Source organism: Sinocyclocheilus rhinocerous, unplaced genomic scaffold (genome assembly GCF_001515625.1).
Source record: "Sinocyclocheilus rhinocerous isolate Xijiao unplaced genomic scaffold, SAMN03320098_v1.1 scaffold4768, whole genome shotgun sequence".
NCBI classification, from domain to species: domain Eukaryota; kingdom Metazoa; phylum Chordata; class Actinopteri; order Cypriniformes; family Cyprinidae; genus Sinocyclocheilus; species Sinocyclocheilus rhinocerous.
Window position 1 is genome coordinate 59,574 of NW_015654055.1, and position 20,277 is coordinate 79,850.

The following is a 20,277-nucleotide window of genomic DNA, read 5'->3' on the forward strand; positions in this document are numbered from 1 at the left end:
GTTTGGCCTTCCAAAAATGGACACGACTAGAAATCAGTGGTTAAGTTGTATTTACAACACTGTTCCAGAACAGTTCAACCCAAATATTCAGATGTGTGCATCACATTTTATGGAGGACTGTTTCCTGATCCTGGGAGAGTAGACTACAATGCCGGCTGTTCTGACTCACAGACTGTAAGTACGTTTTCATTTAAAGGATTTGCCACTGATGATTCAAACTACCTAAAACGGCTCGTTTAAAAACGCCCTTTTGTTTTGGGCAGTGTAGAGTAGCGCTTGTTGTTTGTCATTTCTCCGATCACAAATGCAGATATGGTTTTATGTTTACGCGGCGCGATGTGACGCAGCGCGTAAAACAGTATATGTAATTATAATCCGTAATTATGTCCCCACTGGATGCAACAAATTCCTCTAAAAATCTTCGTTTCAGAAAGGCGGGGCATAGAGGAGAAACAATAATGTGCAGTATGTGGAAAATAATGTGTTTTTTTAACCTTAAACCGCATAAACACATTTCATTACACCAAATACACAAAATAATGTTATTTTTAGCAACATCATATGACCCCTTTAAACGACCCCACAGCTCTGGTGTTAATATGCTAATCTTGATTAGTAGATTGTGAAGGAATAGTTCATCAACAAATTAAAATCTGTCATTATATATTCCCCCTGTATTTTCTGGCTCATATGACTGACTTTCATGGAACACAAAATAAGTTTATCAGCACATTCGTACTTCTCTTTTACCATATAATGAAAGTAAAGGACAGATGCTGTCAAACTAAAAAAAAATGCACCATTAAAAAACCCATAAAATCAGCCTATATGACTCATATGCTATATTCATCTTCTGAAGTCAAATAGTAACTTTCTGTGAAATGAACCCACAAGTTTGTTTTTAACTAAAAATGTTGTGATGTTCGAAGGGGCGTCAACAAGTCTGTTGTAATGTTAATGAAGGAATTTTGCGAAGTCATTTTAATTGTCCATGCTACATTTTTATGGCACTATATACGAATGAGTTAGTCACTCATCTTTTTCTTTATGCAAAATAAATATTATTGTTAAGATAGTGGGCATAAATAAGTGATAGAAATTAAGGGCTTTAATTTTTAATTCAAAAATTCATTGGGTCTTATTCGCTAATAATTGTGTGGATTTTTTGTATTTATTGTGCAGGATAATTTCTACAGAAAATTTCTTCCTAATTTGTTTTCAGCCTTGTTTTTAATTCTAATCTTGAGTATTTTTTTTGGTAGTATTCTAAATGAGCGAGTACCTAATGTTAGTAATTTGCATAAACATGCCCAAACCATATCCATATAAGAGGTTTCTGCATAATGAAATATATTTAAAATTAAATATCTTTGAATGAATTTGCATCTTAACACATTTGTAAGGCCAAGGTTGTCATTTTGGTTTCTATTTTACCTACATTTTTCAATTAAGAATAAATGTTATTTTTTAGTATGAACTACAAAACATATTGATTTGTTTGTGAAAATTTTTTTACCAGCATTTAAAAAAAATTATATTCTTTTTGTTAATATTATTGCAGTTTTTGTTAATATTTAGAATTAGGTTTTATTTGTATATTTTCTGTACTTTAATTTTAGTTATAGTAATTATGTTGTGCGTTTTTGTCATTTTTATTAGATTTTGTTTTAATATGTCTATGCAGTATTTATTCATTTTTATTTAAGTATTATTTTTAGTTATTTAGTATTTCATTTTTAAATGAAAATGAGAAATATTGCATTGGCAAGTTTTCCCCTCCCCATATCAGTTTATCAATTTAGTGTTACCTAATGAAATGTTGTTTGTATGCAGATTGGTGCATATGCACGGTTATTAAATGAGACCCAGTGAGCAGCCATAGTGAACAAAAATCCATCTTCTTTGAGTGTCAAATGGATTTCCTCTGTCAAATCATATAGAAGATCTCGTTGAGCAATCCTTACTGACATGTGACCTGCTTACGAAGATAAACTCACCTTTCTGAGGACATGAAAGGAGAAACAAGTGATCACTTGAGGTTGCAACTCACTACGTCATCACACAGATGAAACAATTGACTTCAGTCTACTTTCTCTTTTTTTTTCTGCTTGCCGAGCTCTGAGTGATGGCTGTTTATGTAATTCTGGCAGTAGTAAACTGTTTTTGGGGTGAGTCAGCAGTAGGACTTCAGGAAGTTATGTGGGTGATGCCTTGTAGTTTTCCATGATGATTTAGGCATAACAGCAACATGACAAAAGGTGAACTTTGTGTTCTTTGGAGCAGTGCTGTGTTTTATCATTAAAACAAGATTAATATAGTTCATCTATTTAAGTAATGTAGTTCAGTGTGGAGTGTATAGCCTACTCTTCTTTTTTTATTTTTAACGACTGCCTAAAATTAAATGATGATAACGCGAGGCAAGTGTGCGGCAAGCCTTTGACGCAGTTGGCATCGGCACGTTCCTGTCATCCACAGCTGTCCATCAATCTTCTGGAGCCATACTTCTGTCACATCAATAATAGTGTGTGTAGAAGTGTGCGTGAGAGAGGTGCCTGCAATGGCAGCAGTGGAAACGTGTTTTTTTTTTTCTCTCTCTCCAGGTCTACCCCAGCCTGTCTCAGGTGTAATTACTAAATAACGCACGAGACAGAGAAGAAGGGGACCGAACGGTTAATTGCTGCTTTTCACTTAAGGGAAGTTGTGAGAACAGGAGATAGGAATGTGATGCCATTGTGCCACGTCTTTAGTACATTAACATTAAGTTTGACAGGAAGACCTGCCATTCCCTAAGAAACAGGTTCAATGGTGTGTCAATCTTGCTGTTCTTTTCTTCTTCTTCTTCTTCTTCTTCTTCTTTAACACAGTTAATGCACAGTATAACAGCATTGACCAATATAATTTTTTTATTTTTTACTGATTGCCATCTAGGGTTGGGTATCGATTGGGTTTTTTTCGATACCGGTGCCAAACCGATACTTTTAAAACGGTTCTGGTGCCTAAATGGTGCCTGAACCAATACTTATTAAAAAATAAATAAATAAATTCCACCAAAAAATGATGGATTGGCCATTAGAACAGAAATAGAATAGAGAGTGCAAATGTTAGAGGGTCAAGTTTTTTAATTAAAAAAAAAACAAGCAGATAAAATTAGAAGTAGCATTAGAATAGAGAGTGCTAGTGTTAGAGGGTCAAAAGAAGATGAAAGAGATGTGTTTTCAACCGTTTCTTGAAAATATTAAGGACTCAGCTTCTTGGATTGAGCTGGGCAGGTCATTCCACCAGGAGGGAACAGTTAATGTAGAAGTCCATGAAAGTTTTATCTTGGTAGAATGCAAAATGTTTCAATACAAGCATTTCAGTCAAATGTAATTTATGCAATATTTCAAACCTTTAACCCACTTGGGAAAATCAACCCATGGCAACAGTTTAAAAGTAGCCCAATTCTGTGGAAAAAAACGCGGACTTGGTAACCCTGCATCCAACAAGAGCTACCGGAGTCAGCTTTGACTGATCACAGGTCGAGAATAAGGAGAGATGACTGACAAGACCATGCTTGAGTATCTTGTAAGATGTGCTCCCTTTACACAGAGTGCGTGTGATCGCGAAATCGAAAGTGAAAGTAAACAGCGCAAACGCTCATTCAAAAATATTTAAACACACCGCATCCTGAGAGTGGCTCCCTGATGCGCCAAAATTATACACAATATTAGAATGTTTAAAGGAGTGGACACGAAAATCGCGGGAGCGAAACACATGTTGCGGGAGCAGGCGGCAATGGTCAGAGATTCAGCGGGAGTGGGATTAAGAAAACAGCCGAATCCCGGACATTTTGGGCAATTAAGAATTCCCGGCCGGACGCATTTTTGTAGGTCCAAAAAGAGGACATATGGTCACCCTAATTTATTGCTAATTGATGTATTATTTTTAAAGTAGCATATAGAACATATTTTCTGCCTCTTGTCTGTGACAAGAAGCCTCATCAGATCACAAAAGGAAGCATTTGACTGGTGTTGTGGAATAAAAAGGTTATAATGTTCTCTTTTGTTGGACAACAGGTTTAGAAATGCTTCTCATTGCAAGTCATTACAAGGGAAGTTTAGCTTTAGTAGGGTGACCATATTTTAGTTTTTCAAAAAGAGGACAGTAGGGGGCGGGTTCGTGGGCGGGGCTTCGCCTAACAGTATAAGTAGCCAGGTTTTTTTTGTTTCTTTGCTTATTTTGTTTTTATAATAAATAAAAAGAAAACAAGTAGAAATAATAGAAAAAGAATAGGGAACGCTAGTGTTAGAAGGTCCAAAAAGAGGACATGTCCGGGGAAAAGAGGACGTATGGTCACCCTAATTTATTGCTAATCGATGTATTCTTTTTAAAGTAGCGTATGGAACATATTTTCTGCCTCATTCTGTAACAAGAAGCCTCTTCAGATCACAAAAGGAAGCATTTGACTGGTGTTGTGGAGTAAAAAGGTTATAATTTTCTCTTTTGTTGGACAACAGGTTTAGAAATGTGAATACAAGGGAGGTTTAGCTTTAGGCATTTTAATTTAAGCATGTTTAGCTTAGTTAATGGAAGGCTACCTGCTGCCATCAGAGCAAGTGTAATTACTACATTCACGCGCTCCTCAAATGCTCTCGTTTCCCGAGTTGTGCTTTTAAGTCGGAATGTGAAAACAACATGGACACTCTCGTTACTACAAAGATGTGTTGGATTTGTATTATTAGAGCTTTCCGACTTGAGTTCACGTGCATTTTCTCATTCAGGAAATTATTTTTCACGTGCGGTGCCAGTGATGATACTTCTTTCGTCCGTTTCGGAGAACCAGAGGACAAATATTTCAATCGATCGCTCAGGCATGGCACCGAAATGAGGCACCGATTTCTGCTCTCGGATTCGGTTCTAGTACATACCGGTTACATAGGTACCGGTGCCATATTGGTACCGGGTTTCGGTACCCAACCCTATCACCATCGTAATCGTCTGATATGGGTGCAGATAATATAAGGTTTAGGGATGGGTGATATATTACTCTCAGGATATTCATGATTATTCTGCTGTAAATTTAAGCAATATTGTGCATGATCACGGTAATAAAAAATCTTTAAAAACTAATATTTAAAAATATTATTACAATTTAAAATGTTCTATTTCCATTTAGTCATTTAGCAGATGCAAAGCGACTTACAAATGAGGACAATGGAAGCAATCAAAATCAACAAAAGCAATGATATACAAGTGCTATAACAAGTCTCAGTTAGCTTAACGCAGTACACGTAGCAAGGGTTTTTTAAATAATATAATAAATAAAAAGAAAACGGATAGAATAGAAAAAGAATAGAGCAAGCTAGTGTTAGAGGTCTTTTTTGCTTTTGTTAATTGTATAATAAATGAAAAGAAAACAGTTAGAATACAAAAAGATTAGAAAGCAAGTGTTAGTTTTTTTTTAAGGGTTAGTTTACCCAAAAATGAAAATTAGGCTACGTTTTACTCACCCCCGGGGCATCCTAGGTGTATATGACTTTCTTCTTTCAGACGAATCTAGTCGGAGTTATATTAAAAATGGTCTTTGATCTTTCAAGCTCTATCATTGCAGTCAGCGGGTGTTGCATTGCTTCAGTCCAAAAGAAGTTAAACTTAAAGTTAAAAAGTCTCTCACACGGCTCCGGGGAAAGTCATATACACCTAGGATGCCTTGGGGGTGAGTAAAACAAGCCTCATTTTTATTTTTGGGTGAAATAACCCTTTAAGAAAACAAGCAGCAAATGAATAGAGTGCAAGTCTAAAAGGGACAAGTGTTTTTTTTTTTTTTTTTATTTGAACAAATTATAAAATGTAATTTATTCCTGTGATCAAAGCTGAATTTTCATCATCATTACTCAAGTCTTCAGTGCCGCATGATCCTTCAGAAATCACTAATATGCTTATATATACTAATATTTGCTGATTTGAAAACAGTTGTGCTCTAAAAATAAAGTGCAGCATTTATTTGAAACAGAATCTTTTGTAAATATATACATGTCTGTACTGTCACTTTTGATCAATTTAATGCATCCTTGCTGAATTTTTTATTTATTTTTAATATGAAATATTAGTAATTAAAAAATATATATATATTTTTTTTTTTACAGTGATCAGTGTATGTACATTGTCATTTTGATGATTTGTCAGCCTGTCTTGGTGCATTCTTAGACATTTCACTGTTGTTAATGTTAATAACAAAACGGGCAGTAAATGTCTCATGAAAAGTTTAGATGTGCAGTGAGAAAAGTGAACTGAACATACAGCATATCAGGCATGAGATGTCGTGCAGGTTGGCAGCTGTTTGTCATGATAGAAGCTGAAGCTGTTCAATCGTCACATCTGTTTGCTCCATTAATGCTGGTCTGGGGTGATTCTCATTTCAACAGAAACCTCATCCTCATGTCTTTGTGAAGTAGCGTCCATGCTGCAAACTAAAGAGATTCTTTCTCTGCCCACATTACTCAGTCATCAGTTATATAGGACAGGATGAGTTTTTACCTACCGAGTGACTTTCCAGAACAACCAGGCCAGGTTTTGTAGACTGTCATTGATTGTACAGCCCTAAATGTCATGTTGCAGGCTGGACTCAAACCTTGATCGTCCATGTGAACACCATGGCATGTTTCATTAGTTGAGGCCTTTGGTGTGCTTTGAAATGATACCATTTCATCAGAACTTTTGAAGTGATCTAGTTTCCTGATTTTGAGAGATGTCACTTCAGAAATCCATTCACCAGAATGAAGTTCTTCAATTCCAAACAGCATTATTTTGACACCTTCCACTCTTTAAACTTGACAGTTAACAACAACAACACAACTAGGTTTGAAAAGAGAATGGCATAAAGTATCAAATTAAACAAGTTGATCCTTTCACAGTTCTGTGAGTGAGATTTTATCAGGAGACAAAACCAATCGTTGTGACCCAACCGAAGGACGACCTGTAGGCGTATCAGTCTTTTTTTTTTATTTATTTATTTTTTTACATTTGTTGAATTGGAAGAAAATCAGACCAAAGTTAACATACCTTCACACCCAGAGGGCTTAGGTGTCAGGGTTACGATCTGTTGAGGTCTGCTAAATAGTGAAAATTGATTGCCAGACTTCCTGTAAAGGCTGATTTATTAGATCTGAACTCATTATAGGCTTATCTGACACTTACTGTCCAAATGAATTATGAAAGCCCAAAACTTAAGATGTGGTCGTGCAAAATTTTGTGAGGAAAAATTGTCCATTGTCTTTTGTCAATAGTGTATCGATGAAGCACGGCTCACATAGAAGTTAATTTCAAACCAAGCTGTTAGTCAACATAGAGATTTTGTGTGACCAATGTGAACCGATTGCAAAATCTGCGTGGTTAAATCTTTCAACTGCATGAGAAATTCTCGATTGTGTGGATTCCTGAAATGACTGGATTTCGCCCACGGACATTTACTAAACAATGGTACATGCGATTGCACCTTTACTCTATGAAAATGCATAAAATGATAGCCAATATTAAAAAAAAAATTATATTGGAGCCAAAAGATTTTTGAGAGATTCATTGTGGAAACCATTCTCGAATATCTGCTTTATTCCCCAGATGTTGATCAAATGTATCTGCAAGTGCCATCATGGTGAAATAGATTGGTTTGGCCAGGTTGTTCTTGCTGACTTGAAAGTGATGAAAGAGAAAGATTGGACACCACGAAATAATAAAGGCTATATTTATTGAGTCGTGAATGCATGATTCTTATAAGCTGAATCATTTAATGAATCAAGTCAACAAGTCTTGAAGTTTTTGGTTCAAATCATTCTAATGACTGACTTTGAGTTGGTTGTGCTTTCTGACTTACCCGTTGAACTACAAGTAATATTCTTTAATAAACCCAAAATGTAACTTTAAAGGAATTCAGAAGAGTTTGGTCGTGATATTTAGTGGAATCACTACCGAACTGGAGTCATTCCTGAATATAAACTCTCTTAAGATCCATGGAGAACTGAGAACTCATTATTCGAGTTCATTCTTGAAGGTGACCTGTTTGCTGCTGTGTGTGTTGCACACGTGTGTGCTATGTGTGTGCAGGGCTCTGAGCAAATGCCCGCTTGCAGTAGCAGACCACAGGAAAGTGCATGTGTGTAAGATGTGCACATGTAGCGTTCTCCCCCCGGCAGACCACAGGAAGACTTGTGGCAGCGGCGACAGCCACTTCTAATTGTGCGCAGCCGCCTTTGTGGTCTGCTACTGCAAGCGTGCATTCGCTCAGAGCCATGCACACACACAGCACACATGTGTGCAACACACACAGCAGCAAACAGGTCACCTTCAAGGATTTCCAGCCACTTCTAATTGTGCGCATCCGCCTTTGATGGCTTCTGAGATGAATTTATGTGGTCCATATGAGATGATTTGATTAGCTGCTGGGGTTTTCTATAGTGAACCTCAAAACTGTCTATGAAAAACCATGACCTTTAAATGAAGCCTTCATCTGAAAATAAAATGGACTCAGGAGAATTAAATATTATAATTGTATTTAATGTTATAAAATTAATGTAATGAAATGTATTTTTTTGTTCTGAATGTAATCCACCTTATAATTATGTCTGTCTGTCTTTTTTTTTTACTTTCCTAGGATTCCTTTCAAAATCGGACAACCAAGGAAACAGATTGTTTCGAAAACGGTAAGAAATCCACTGGATTTTTCTGTTCCTTTTTTACTTACTTTTACTTATGTGATTTTTGTGCCACAAAATGAATTTGCAAAAATAATAATGACTGTTTTCATACAAGACTCTTGAACACTTTTCTTCCACCAATGCTTGTGATAAGTGCTTGACTGATATGTTTTTTTTTAATGATGCCAAAATCTTGGAGAGATGGTATAGAGCCAATATATTTATATAACACAGTTTATTTTATATAACATACACAACTATGATAAAATAATATTAATATATAATTAGCAGTATTTACTAATATAATTTTAGATTTATTTGAAAACAATTTGAAAACAAAATGGAATTATCTATTGTTTTAATGACAAAGAATAAAGTATAATCAGATCAAAAACAAAATAGACAAAAAATGTGCACAAAAAGGCAAAAAGCTCAGTGCTCAACCAACTAAAACCAATGACAAAAAGGAAAAAGTTGGCACACCAAAACTTTTAAAAATTAATTTTTTATTGCAAATTTTCACCAAAAATGCTGTATTTTCCCATTGGGATAAAAAAAAAAAAAATCTTTCATGAAGCAAATCAGCCAGCTATGAGGTGAATACAAACATATTTGCAAAACATATTTGCACAGCAAAAATAAATTTGACAAAAAGACAAAGGTACTTGATGGCTTTAATGAGGGGGAAAAAAACTACAATCCCATGAAGCACTGTATGACATTAATTGAATTAAAAATGACAGAGAAATATAAAACTATTAATTTAAAGATGTTGATTATCTTGGGTAATGTAGTTTTTTCACCTGGAAATCTGCTGTTACACACAATTATTTAAAGTTGAAATTATATGGCTGATGGCTTCAATAAAAGCATATATACCATTGATTAACAACCAATGACAGACCTCACAGTAGGTCTGTCTTTAAAGGTTTTTAATTTATCGTTAGAAATCAATTCAGAGTTTACATTTTTGCTATATCTAGAGAGCAGAATTTCAAAGAGACTTGGGGATGTGATCTTTTGAATTGGTTTTATATGCAAATATCTACAGTAGCTACAACGCAGCACTAGCAGCAGACCACTCTAGCATCGCCTCGACGAGTTTTCTCAGGCACACGCCACTCACATTCTCTCCAGCGAATGTAAAGGTCTAGTTTTCTAGTCCAGTTGACTCCAGTGCTGTGGTCTGTGATTGAGTCATTGTTTGAATAGATCAACTGTGAGTTCATAAGCGCCTCTCTGTTGTGGACACCGTACACTTGTGTGTCCGTGAGTGGGCGTCCTGACCTCTTCCTCGTTTTAGGGAGGTCAATCAACATCTTTTTTTTTTTTTCTTATTTTCCCCTCATCACCTCTAACTCGCCTCCTTTCCTGTTACACCACACTTCCATGGTCACCCATGAGTGGGCAGGCCACAGGCCGGACACATGGCTCTAAACGGGCTACCGACTGCCTGCCTTCCCAAATATTGTTTATTTATGGACTTTGCCCACCGAACCACAGGACAGGAACCCCTACTGCTGCAATTATGGCATCATTAACCCCCTACACACAGCGGTAGGGTGGCATGGACACAAGCTAATGTGGCAACAGAAGGCCACTGCAATAATTACAGGACCTCCTGCAACTGCTGATTTCCAAATGAAAGATTCTGCTTGTTCTGTTTTCTTAATCGTTTTTTTTTTTTCTTTTGATCTCGTTGGCGTTCTTCAGAGATCTCGCCTAATAGCTAAAAAACGTCCCAAACTGATATCCAGCTCACTTCTTTCCTCTACTGGCTTTACGGTTTTTTTTTTACTTGCCCTGTAGATTCTGTTTTTATGATTACACACCCAAGAGCGCTTGTAGAAAACTAGAGCAGTTTGCCCACACACTTCTTTAAAGAGATCTTTCTATCCATTCTTCTCATATCTCTCCACATGTCTCCTCCACAGGTTGAAAGGGACTTTGAGCGGGAATATGAGAAACTCCAAAAGTAAGTTGACATGTCCGATGTTGTTGTTTTTATTTTTATCCGATGTGTTTTTGAACTTTGAATGTTTCTGAGTATCATTAGCTAGCCTGAAATTGCCCAGTAGAAGACTGCACTTAAAAGACGACAGCGAAACAAATATTTGTTTTCCCAACAAGAGCAAACCCAAGTAGTACATCGATTTTAAAAATAGATCGGCATCAGATTTTAAACCTTTTGATTTGATCAAAACCATGGCACCAGTCTAGGTGTTCCAAAGGATTGCTACATTGTCGACGAGACCCTGATGCATCATTTGTTTCTCCCCAAACATGACAAAAGCTAAGTGATTCCTGTGTATGACACAATGGAAGCGTGGTTACAGGGTTTTCAGCGCTCTAAATGTGAGGTTGACTGAAATGCCTCCAGCCTTAATCCATATGTATTTTCATGTATAGACCTGTACCTACCTAGCCAGTACACTTCAGGACTTTATAGACCATGTAATCCATGGGTTATGATTAATGTGAATGGGTAAATCTCACAAAACCTGTCAAGGTCATATTTCACCCCAAAATTCAAATGAAATGCATATATTTACAATACAATACAATACTCTCTCTCTCTCTCTCTCTCTCTCTCTCTCTCTCTCGCTCTCTCTCTCTCTATCTATCTATATATATATATATATATTTTTTTTTTCAATGCAAACTTGCAAAGATTAAAAAAGTATGATTTAAATAACTGTAAAATAATTTAAATCATTTATATTGATTATTTAAAGTAACATTTATATAAAGAAATTTAATTTTGAAAATTACAAGAAAAAAATACAGTAATGTGAATTTAATGTTTAATTCCCATTAAATAATGTGTCTGTGTGTGCTTGTATGTATGTGTGTATATATATATATATATATATATATATGACCTTGATATAAAATTTAATTAAATTTAATTTAATTAAATTAAATTTATTAAATATACATACACACATACATGTGCGTGCGTGTGTGTGTGTGTATTTATATATAATGACCTCCTCTGACTGGATAGAATCTAAAAAAAATTAATCTGTTATACAATTTTCATGACCTATATATAATGATCTTGCTAAAGATGATATACTTTCCCACTCTTTTTTCCACCTTTTGCTTTCTTATATTCTTAAATGTACATGTTTTTTTTGTTTTTTTTTCTACCTGTGAGATCTGGACGTGTTATTTTGTGATATTCACCCCAGCATGGAGCCATTTAGTAGTTTTAAGGACCAAACAGTTTTGTTTTGCCTGCTTATCATATTCCTTGTCTTGTTGTATCAGGTCGGAAGTCATCTGCCGAGATGTATGTGCTTTCCAGTGCCTCACCTTACTCTGTCGCCTTAGTTTCGCTTGTGTAGGTGGAGTCCCGGTACAAAGTGTTGAAAGGCATATATCACACACGCAAGCGCTTGCGGTGTGGGCACAGACATGTAGGGGCCTGAACTCTTGTCTGAGAGGGCCGCTCCTTTGGTTTGATTGCTATCAGAATACCACAGATTATGCAACAACACACACACACCCCGAGTATGTGATGCCCATTGTCTTTGTGAAACTCTTTTGTGGTTGTGGTACTGGAGGGGGTGCACTACATTGATCCATATTCAGTCATTCATTCATTTAGTTTTAAAAATGAAAATGTATTCACCCTCATATATTTCCAAACCATCACTTTCTTTCTTCTGTAGAACACAAAAGAAGATATTTTGTAAATTGAGCTAGTTGCTGTTTTCCATTTCCAGTTGCAATGAATGAAGACTAAAGGCCCATTCACACCAAAGACGATAAACTATAGCAATATAGTTTTAAAAATCATTCTGAATGTAAAAGAATAGCAGAGTCCACACCACAACTGTTATGATAATGGTACAGAGGAACGATAATCATTGCTTGGAATCACTTTCACAGCATTTATTTTATTTTTTTTATGAAATGATGAACAATGAAAACATTGAGCCAATCCGAATCAATCCTGCTTTAAAGAGCTCAATCATTTAAAGTGGGAGATGACAAAACTACAGTGCACTTAACAAAAACAGAAATTACTCGTGCTTTGGTGTGGACACTGATATAGTTATCATTATAGTTATCTTTATATTAATAGTTCTTGGTGTGAACAGGCCTAAAAGCTTTCAAGCTTCAAAAAAGTACCATAAAGACGCTGTAAAATAGTCCATAATTCTATTTTCTACCATGTACAGTGTTTTCTAAGTTTTCTAAAGCCATACATTTGTAAAAATGTTTTACAAGAAAATACAATTTATGTTTTTCTAATGTTTAAGTCAATAGCCGCTTTTCCACTGTCGGGCCAGTGCGAGCCAGTGCTTTAAACGGGTGGGGCGGGGCTAATAGCCTCGGACTTGTAGCACCGAGCCCAAAATCACGCTGCGTTTCCCCCCTCGGGCCAGAAGCTCCGCTGCGCTTCACTAAAACCCGCCCTTTACACGCCTGATCAAGAATGATCATTTCTATATTTTTATAAATGCTCCTGAACAAAAACCATTAGGCTATTATATTTTTATGACATACGCGTAGCTAAACTCTGGAGACGAGACTTATGACAGATAAAATATGCTACTAAGTAAATACACGATTGTGATAGAGAATAAAAAGCTGACGTCTGATTTCTTCAAGCGGTCGTATTTACCATGTTTAACGTTAATGGCTAGCATGCATAGCCTTTTGCATCGCTTATAAATATTTCTGCCTCGTAAGGTGATCATAATCCACATCGGATCAAGTTATTTCAAACACTCTCTGCTGTCTGAAAGTGAATTTTGAACTAAAATTATTTTAAAAGTCTTTAATGCTGGTGTTATAGCTGTTAACGTTATGAAATGATCCGCGGCGCCGACGCTCTCCAGACGCGGAGAAACTCCGCCTTTGTTCATAACCACTCCTCTAGTCCTAGTTGGCCCGCTTTGGCCCAAGGTTTTCGTAGGGCCAAAAAACCCGGACCGTTGGCCCCGAGAAAGCACCGACGAGGCACGATCAAGCCCCGGAAGTGACAGTGGAATCGCGACTGGCCCTGGCACGCATTAGCACGCCCGCTTTTGGCCTGACAGTGGAAACGCGACTATTGAGTTGCTTGCCGTTTCTTTGCAATAGTTTGTGAACTTTACTAGCAATTTTTGAGTGAAAATAGTTTCTACCCCATTTTTTTTCAGTGTATTGTGACTTAATGAGTTCTTAACCACTACGATCACATAAATGAGTTCAGGTAAAGAACTGGATCAGTCTGATTCACAAACATGTCATACACCAAACCACTAATTTTACGATGTCTTCATAAGCTTTTTGAAGAGCCAAAGTTTTAGTTACATGGACTTTAATTGGAGGAATTTAAATCTCTTAGGTTTCATTAAAAATATCTTCCGTATAAGTTTAATTTGTGTTTTAAAAATGAACATCAAGGTGAGTAAATGACAGAATTAAAATTTGTAGGTGAACTATCCCTTTAATGGCTAAAATGTCCAAGAATATTCTTTACTAGTAAAATCTATGTCTCGAGCGGCTCATTGGTTTATTAACATCGTCGCCATGCATTTTGGTGTAGAAATTCACACTTTGTGCCAATAAGACTTACATGTAGTCATAGCCCCACAATACATTGTCTGTTCTCCTTCTTCTGCCCCCCGTATTCCTCCGTCAGAATGTGGGGGGTTTGGTGCTAATGTGTTGGCTTGTAACCTGCGCTAACTCTAAATGCCATTCACATGTTCGGAGGAGGCGTGCTGCTAGCGTGTTCACATGACAGCCGCCTGGAGCAGCTGGGCCAATGCTACTCGATTAGCACCTACCGTAATGGACCCTTTATCTCATCTTGTTAGGAGTCTCTCTTTCCATTTCTTGCCAGTTACCCTTGATTCCACACCTCCTCCTCATCCTTTTCATCTCTTCAATTGTTTATTTTTTTTTCTTCATTCTTTCTGCGTCCTGATATAAAGGTGATATACTTCCCCACAATCTTTTCTTTCCACCTTTGCTTTCTTTAATTCTTCTTTTTATATCATACAGCCAAAAAAATAAATAATTAAATGACCAATTTCACCAGTTTCCCCAGTTCTCCATTTCCTTAATTGCTGTAATAAGTGCAGTGTGAGGTGCCTCAAGGGAGTCCCTCAGTCCGTGTCTAATTTTCCACCTAATTGATTATAATGAACAGCTCCCCCATCAGTGGCGCAAACACACACTCGTGTGAGCGCGAGTCGGATGCAGTAGTGCGGTAATTGCAGTTGTTAACACCCCCAGCGGGTGTGAATGGATCAACACTGTGAAAGACCCTGTGAATGATCTCTTCTGCCTCTCAGGAAATGTTACTGTTGTACAGAAACATGAATGGATACTCGCAGATGAGCGTAATAAAATAGTTCCGGTTGTTTATCTCTGATTTAAATATGATATGAGCATCTTATGCGTTAATAATATGAACCGATGAAACTGTCAAGAGTAAAAATGGTTCATGTTCACTACTAAGCGGCATCGGCTTACATTGAAGAAGGGATGTGAGCATATCTTAGAACCACAATATCATGGAGACTTGTTGAAGATGGTTTTTTTTACACCTTAGCAACTATATATAAAATATTTTTACACTTTTGAACGGGATTTATATAATTCCAAAGGTTGAAGTATGTTTTTGAATGTTTCTTATGCTCTTTTTTTTAAATCAAATATGTGAAACTCTGTACTGTCACTTTTGAGAAACTGAATGTGTTGCAGAATTTCTTTTAAAAATGGGAGGAAAATTGAGTAAAAAAGACATGTTGATGTTGAAAATATGGCAATATTGCACTGTTAATTAAAATTTTTATTTGTTTTAGGTTGGAAGAACAGACAAAGAAGCTGCATAAAGACATGAAGAAAAGCACAGAGGCTGATTTAGGTTTGTGGTTGTGATGATTTCTCTTCTCTCTGCTAATATTGACTCTTATCTAAATATAACTGCTGTAACATCAGTGCTTTTACTGGTCATAGGAAAGAAAACCTTATATTGTTGTAAATTGGTAAAATGAAGCTATACGCTTCCGTTGATACTAGAAGTCGCATTTTTCACTTTTGGATTTTCTTCTCTGATATTAACAGAAATTCAGTGGACATTAATTGAATATTTTAATTGAATTAAAAGTGTGTTACAGAGCTGAAAGTACTACACTTTGAGCCACTGACATCATAATTAAAACAATGTCCTGCTTCCAGTAAAACGGCATTTCTTTTGTACAATGCTGATTAACAGAAGATCATTTAAACTGCGGTTTCTGTAACACTTTTCTATGTGGATGATGCAGTTTAAAATCTGAACCGATTTTAAAACACTAGTCATCATACCCTTGCTGACTTTGTAATTAGTTACAGAGGGAAAAACTGTGCATCATACACTAAATGATTGAGGATCACACACTTCCAGACTTTTCAAGTCGTTCCAAACACAACAAACTCACGCAGAAACATGCACCTCTGATGAAAACACGTGACAAATGAAAACAATATGCGTTCTAAATTCAGTTCAAAGTATCAAAGGTGTTTAATATCCTCTGACTGGATAGAAGCTAAAAAACATTGATTCTGTTATACAATTTTCATGCAGACTTTACGACCTAATGTTTTGAGGGGTCATGAAATGGAGAATCAAAATGTTAATATTTACACATATGAGAGGTTACCATGCAATAAAAACATACTTCCCACTTTAAAAGTTTTTATTTTTTCCCTAAGAGTAAGACCGTCAAACTCAGATGTTCTGTCAGTGGATGTAAAGAATCTGCACCTCCAAAAATCTTTGCATCGCCTTCCTAAAGATCCGAGCATTGGAAATGCGTCACTGAAGTTTATTTTAGTTGATGTGCCTGAGTGACTAAAATATACACTTTTCGTTTGTTCTTCACAATGGTCTGTTTTGTGAAGTATTTTAAACATGCTGTCGTTTTAAAAAATATATATTTTATTGAAATATATGCTAAGACAACAAGCGTTTCATTATTTGAGTGTTACTAATAACATCAGTACATCCCTGCATCCATGCAGCGTGTTTTATAATACGACAAGTAATAATAGTACTTTAAAAGATGATCATTTTTACAGTATTGGAACTTTTTGATGCAAAACAATTTGCAAACTTTATAAACGAACCCTGAGAAACACATACAAATCTGAAACTGCATTTCATGACCTCTTTAAGTCCTGTGGCTATACTTTGGAAACAGTTTTGACATTTCAGAATTAGTCAGACATGAGTCAGAGTTATTTTCTGTGGTATTATGCCTCAAAAGTCTGTACTGAGACGGGAACATTCCTTGGAATGTGCCAAAATATTTAATGTAAGGGTCAACCGGTGAATGCCGATTTCCACAAAATTCTAATAGAATGCAACGTTTTTTTGTGAAATTTCCATGGCTTAGCTATGACGAGGAAGATTATTTTGCTGAGTGTCATCAGATGCGCTGCACATGTAGCTGAACTGCACTTGCTGCATCAGACCTCCACCACATGGAGGCACATCAGCGGTCAAACATGCATCTTGCATCTCAACAGACATAGACCAGAAGTTAACAAAAGGTCAAAATATTTAGCCCTCTAAAATATCGAAATGCTTTCCGTGCTGTCGGCAAGTCAGAAATCGCTCAAATCCATAAGATGCGAGGCAAAACACCTGCGAAAGAACAAAGATTTGTAGAGTTTGTTCTGTGCATGTTGGAAGGGGTCGTTAGAGAGTTGACGGAGATGATGAATATTCACTAAAGAGCTCTGATCGTGTGCTGCTGCCTCAATAGTGCCAACGCCAATTACAGTCCGTCGCCTTCCCTGCCAGAGCTGCTTAAAGTCAGAATGCTGATCAGATGAGCACGTCAGCGTCAATCCAGATCAGACGCACACCAGGCAGGAAGCCAGATAAAACATCCACCCCTCTACACCCCACAGCCCAAACACAGGAAAGACTTGATTTACTTGAGCTAATTGGGGCAAAGTCAAGAAAGAAGGGGAAAGTTTCTTAATTATGGTCCCACTTTGATGAATGTGGATGTCTTCCATTTAAATTTGAGAACTATTATTGTAATTATTGTTGTTTTTATTGTTGTTGTTTTTGACATAATTATTATTTGTGTGTTTTCCATGTCCTATGTACAGTCACATGAATGCTGGAGCCTGTATTAACAATAATAATAATAATAAGAAGAAGAATATCCATCAATTTTCCAAACCGCTTGTTGATGATGATAATAATAATAATAGTGTTATTTTTAGTATTATTTTTTGTTATCTTCAGGAATGAAAAGACCCCTAACAAATTAATGGACTTATTTATTTAAATTTATATTTATTATTTATTTATTTATTTCATATAATGCAAAGTTTTAAGTTAATAAATTTTTTTTTTTTTTACAATTCCAGCATCTGCTTCCTACGGAGCCCGGGAAGTCACCTGTAGGAGAAAAAAAAACAATCCGTGGCGACGGTTTTGCAATCCGTCCCTTCAGTTTATAAACCGTACTCACGAATTATTAAACTGCTCCCTCGGTTTAACTAATCGTGCCCACGGATTAATAAACCGTACCCACGAATTTCCAATCCGTGCGCTCAGATTTTGTAAACCGTACCTTCGATTTTTGAATCCGTACCCACAAATTCATAATCCGTGCGCACGCTTTCGCAATCCGTTCCCTAGGGTTTGTAAACTCGTGGATTTGTGGCCCCGCCCCCACCGGCAGATTCAACCACGGTGCGGGATGCATATTGCATAGTATTGTGTTTATTAAAAATTATTTTTCATAGTAGCCTATGAGACCATGATCCGCACTCACAAAACAGTCTTCTTTTTAGCGTTTATTTTATATTAATCAACAATAGGATAAAACACCGCCGCCTGTGTTTTATAGCCTAAAATAAACGCTAAAAAGAAGAATAGAAAATTTCCTGAATTTTCTAAAAAAACGATAGAGTTTCAAGAGAGAAGGCGGCAAAAAGCAATACAAAACCAATAATGTACCGGTTATGTTGTCATTCCTTTGCTCTCTAACTGAATGCAATGTTATAATAGGCCTAGTTATTTAATAATAACTTTAACAGTGAAGCATGCATCTAACTCTGACAAATATTTTACTGTCTTAAGTGCACTCATTTATTTAGCCTATAAATTAAAATAATAATAATAATAATAATAGCTATTATTATTATTATTATTATACATTTAGTTTACATATGCATTTAGAAGAAGCTTTTATCCAAACGACTTACAAAAGAGGAACAAATTACTCCAAAGTCAGTCACAATGCCAGGTTTATTATACAATAATAATCAAGTGCTAAGATTATCAAAAAGATTTATTATTAAATAACTTAGGCCTATTATAACATTGCATTCAGTTAGAGAGCAAAGGAATGACAACATAACCGGTACATTATTGGTTTTGTATTGCTTTTTACCTTCTTCTCTCGAAACTCTATCGTTTTTTTTTAGTTTTTTTTTTTAGAAAATTCAGGAAATTTTCTATTCTTCTTCTTAGCGTTTATTTTAGACTATAAAACACAGTTTTGTCCTATTGGTGATTAATATAAAATAAACGCTAAAAAGAAGACTATTTTGTGAGTGCGGATCATGGTATCATAGGCTACTATGGAAAATAATGTTTAATAAACACAATATCCGCACCGTGGTTGAATCTGCCGGTGGGGGCGGGGCCACAAATCCATGAGTTTACAAACCCGAGGGAACGGATTGCGAAAGCGTGCGCACGGATTATGAATTTGTGGGTACGGATTCAAAATCCGAAGGTACGGTTTACAAAATCTGAGCGCACGGATTGGAAATTCGTGGGTACGGTTTATTAATCCATGGGCACGATTTGTTAAACCGAGGGAACAGTTTAAGAATTCGTGAGTACGGTTTATAAACTGAGGGGACGGATTGCAAAACCGTCGGCACGGATTGTTTTTTTTTTCTCCTACAGGTGACTTCCCGGGCTCCGTATAAAGCAATACACTTTCTGTTGTCCCAGACATGAAAAAAAAATTGACTGTTCAATTTTCTGCACTCCTTTGTTTTTTGGCTGAATGATAACTGGTTTTGTTTGTTTTCCAGCAATGTCTAAAGCAGCAGTGAAGATCTCAGGGGACTTGTTGAGCAATCCGTTGTGTGAGCAGGATCTGGCGTTCCTTGAATCCATGACTGCTTTGGATACAGCCATGAAGAGAATGGATGCGTTCAATCAGGAGAAGGTGAGATTCAGTTGTAAATGACAATGTTTACAAATGCATAAAAACACAGCTTCCTCTTATGACTATTACATTTAATTGAAATGGACTTATGTTGAAGTAAAAGTAATTGTCCGAAAGCAATCCCATTTATCTCAATGGCGGTTGCTCGGCTGGCACATGACCCAGTTGAAGTATGCAATTTGAAATCTGCCAATGAAATCTTGATGGCTCAATTCTGCTGCCAGGGTTTTTTTTTCTTTCTTTTTCTTCCCTTCCCCTGTGCCGGAAATGCCAGTTGTGGGTTTGGGCGTGTTTCCAGACTGTTTTCTTGGGCAGGCTGGTGCTGAATTGGCCCCCAATAATCCAATAATCACAGCTGTGAAATATCCCCAAATGCCATTCCAGCTTCATTCTACATCAAATCTATT

General features: G+C 36.5%; 1 protein-coding gene across 2 annotated transcripts in view; it reads left to right on the top strand.

Moving 5' to 3' along the window:
- The window catches only part of LOC107716611 (bridging integrator 3-like), a 70,778-nt gene that overhangs the window by 10,632 nt on the left and 39,869 nt on the right, over nt 1–20,277 (top strand). For both annotated transcript variants that reach the window (XM_016523110.1, XM_016523109.1), the window contains exons 2-5: nt 8,627–8,675; nt 10,604–10,644; nt 15,482–15,543; nt 19,734–19,870. In XM_016523110.1, coding sequence (XP_016378596.1) covers nt 8,627–8,675; nt 10,604–10,644; nt 15,482–15,543; nt 19,734–19,870 — 289 coding nt within the window. The remainder of the gene's footprint in view (nt 1–8,626; nt 8,676–10,603; nt 10,645–15,481; nt 15,544–19,733; nt 19,871–20,277) is intronic.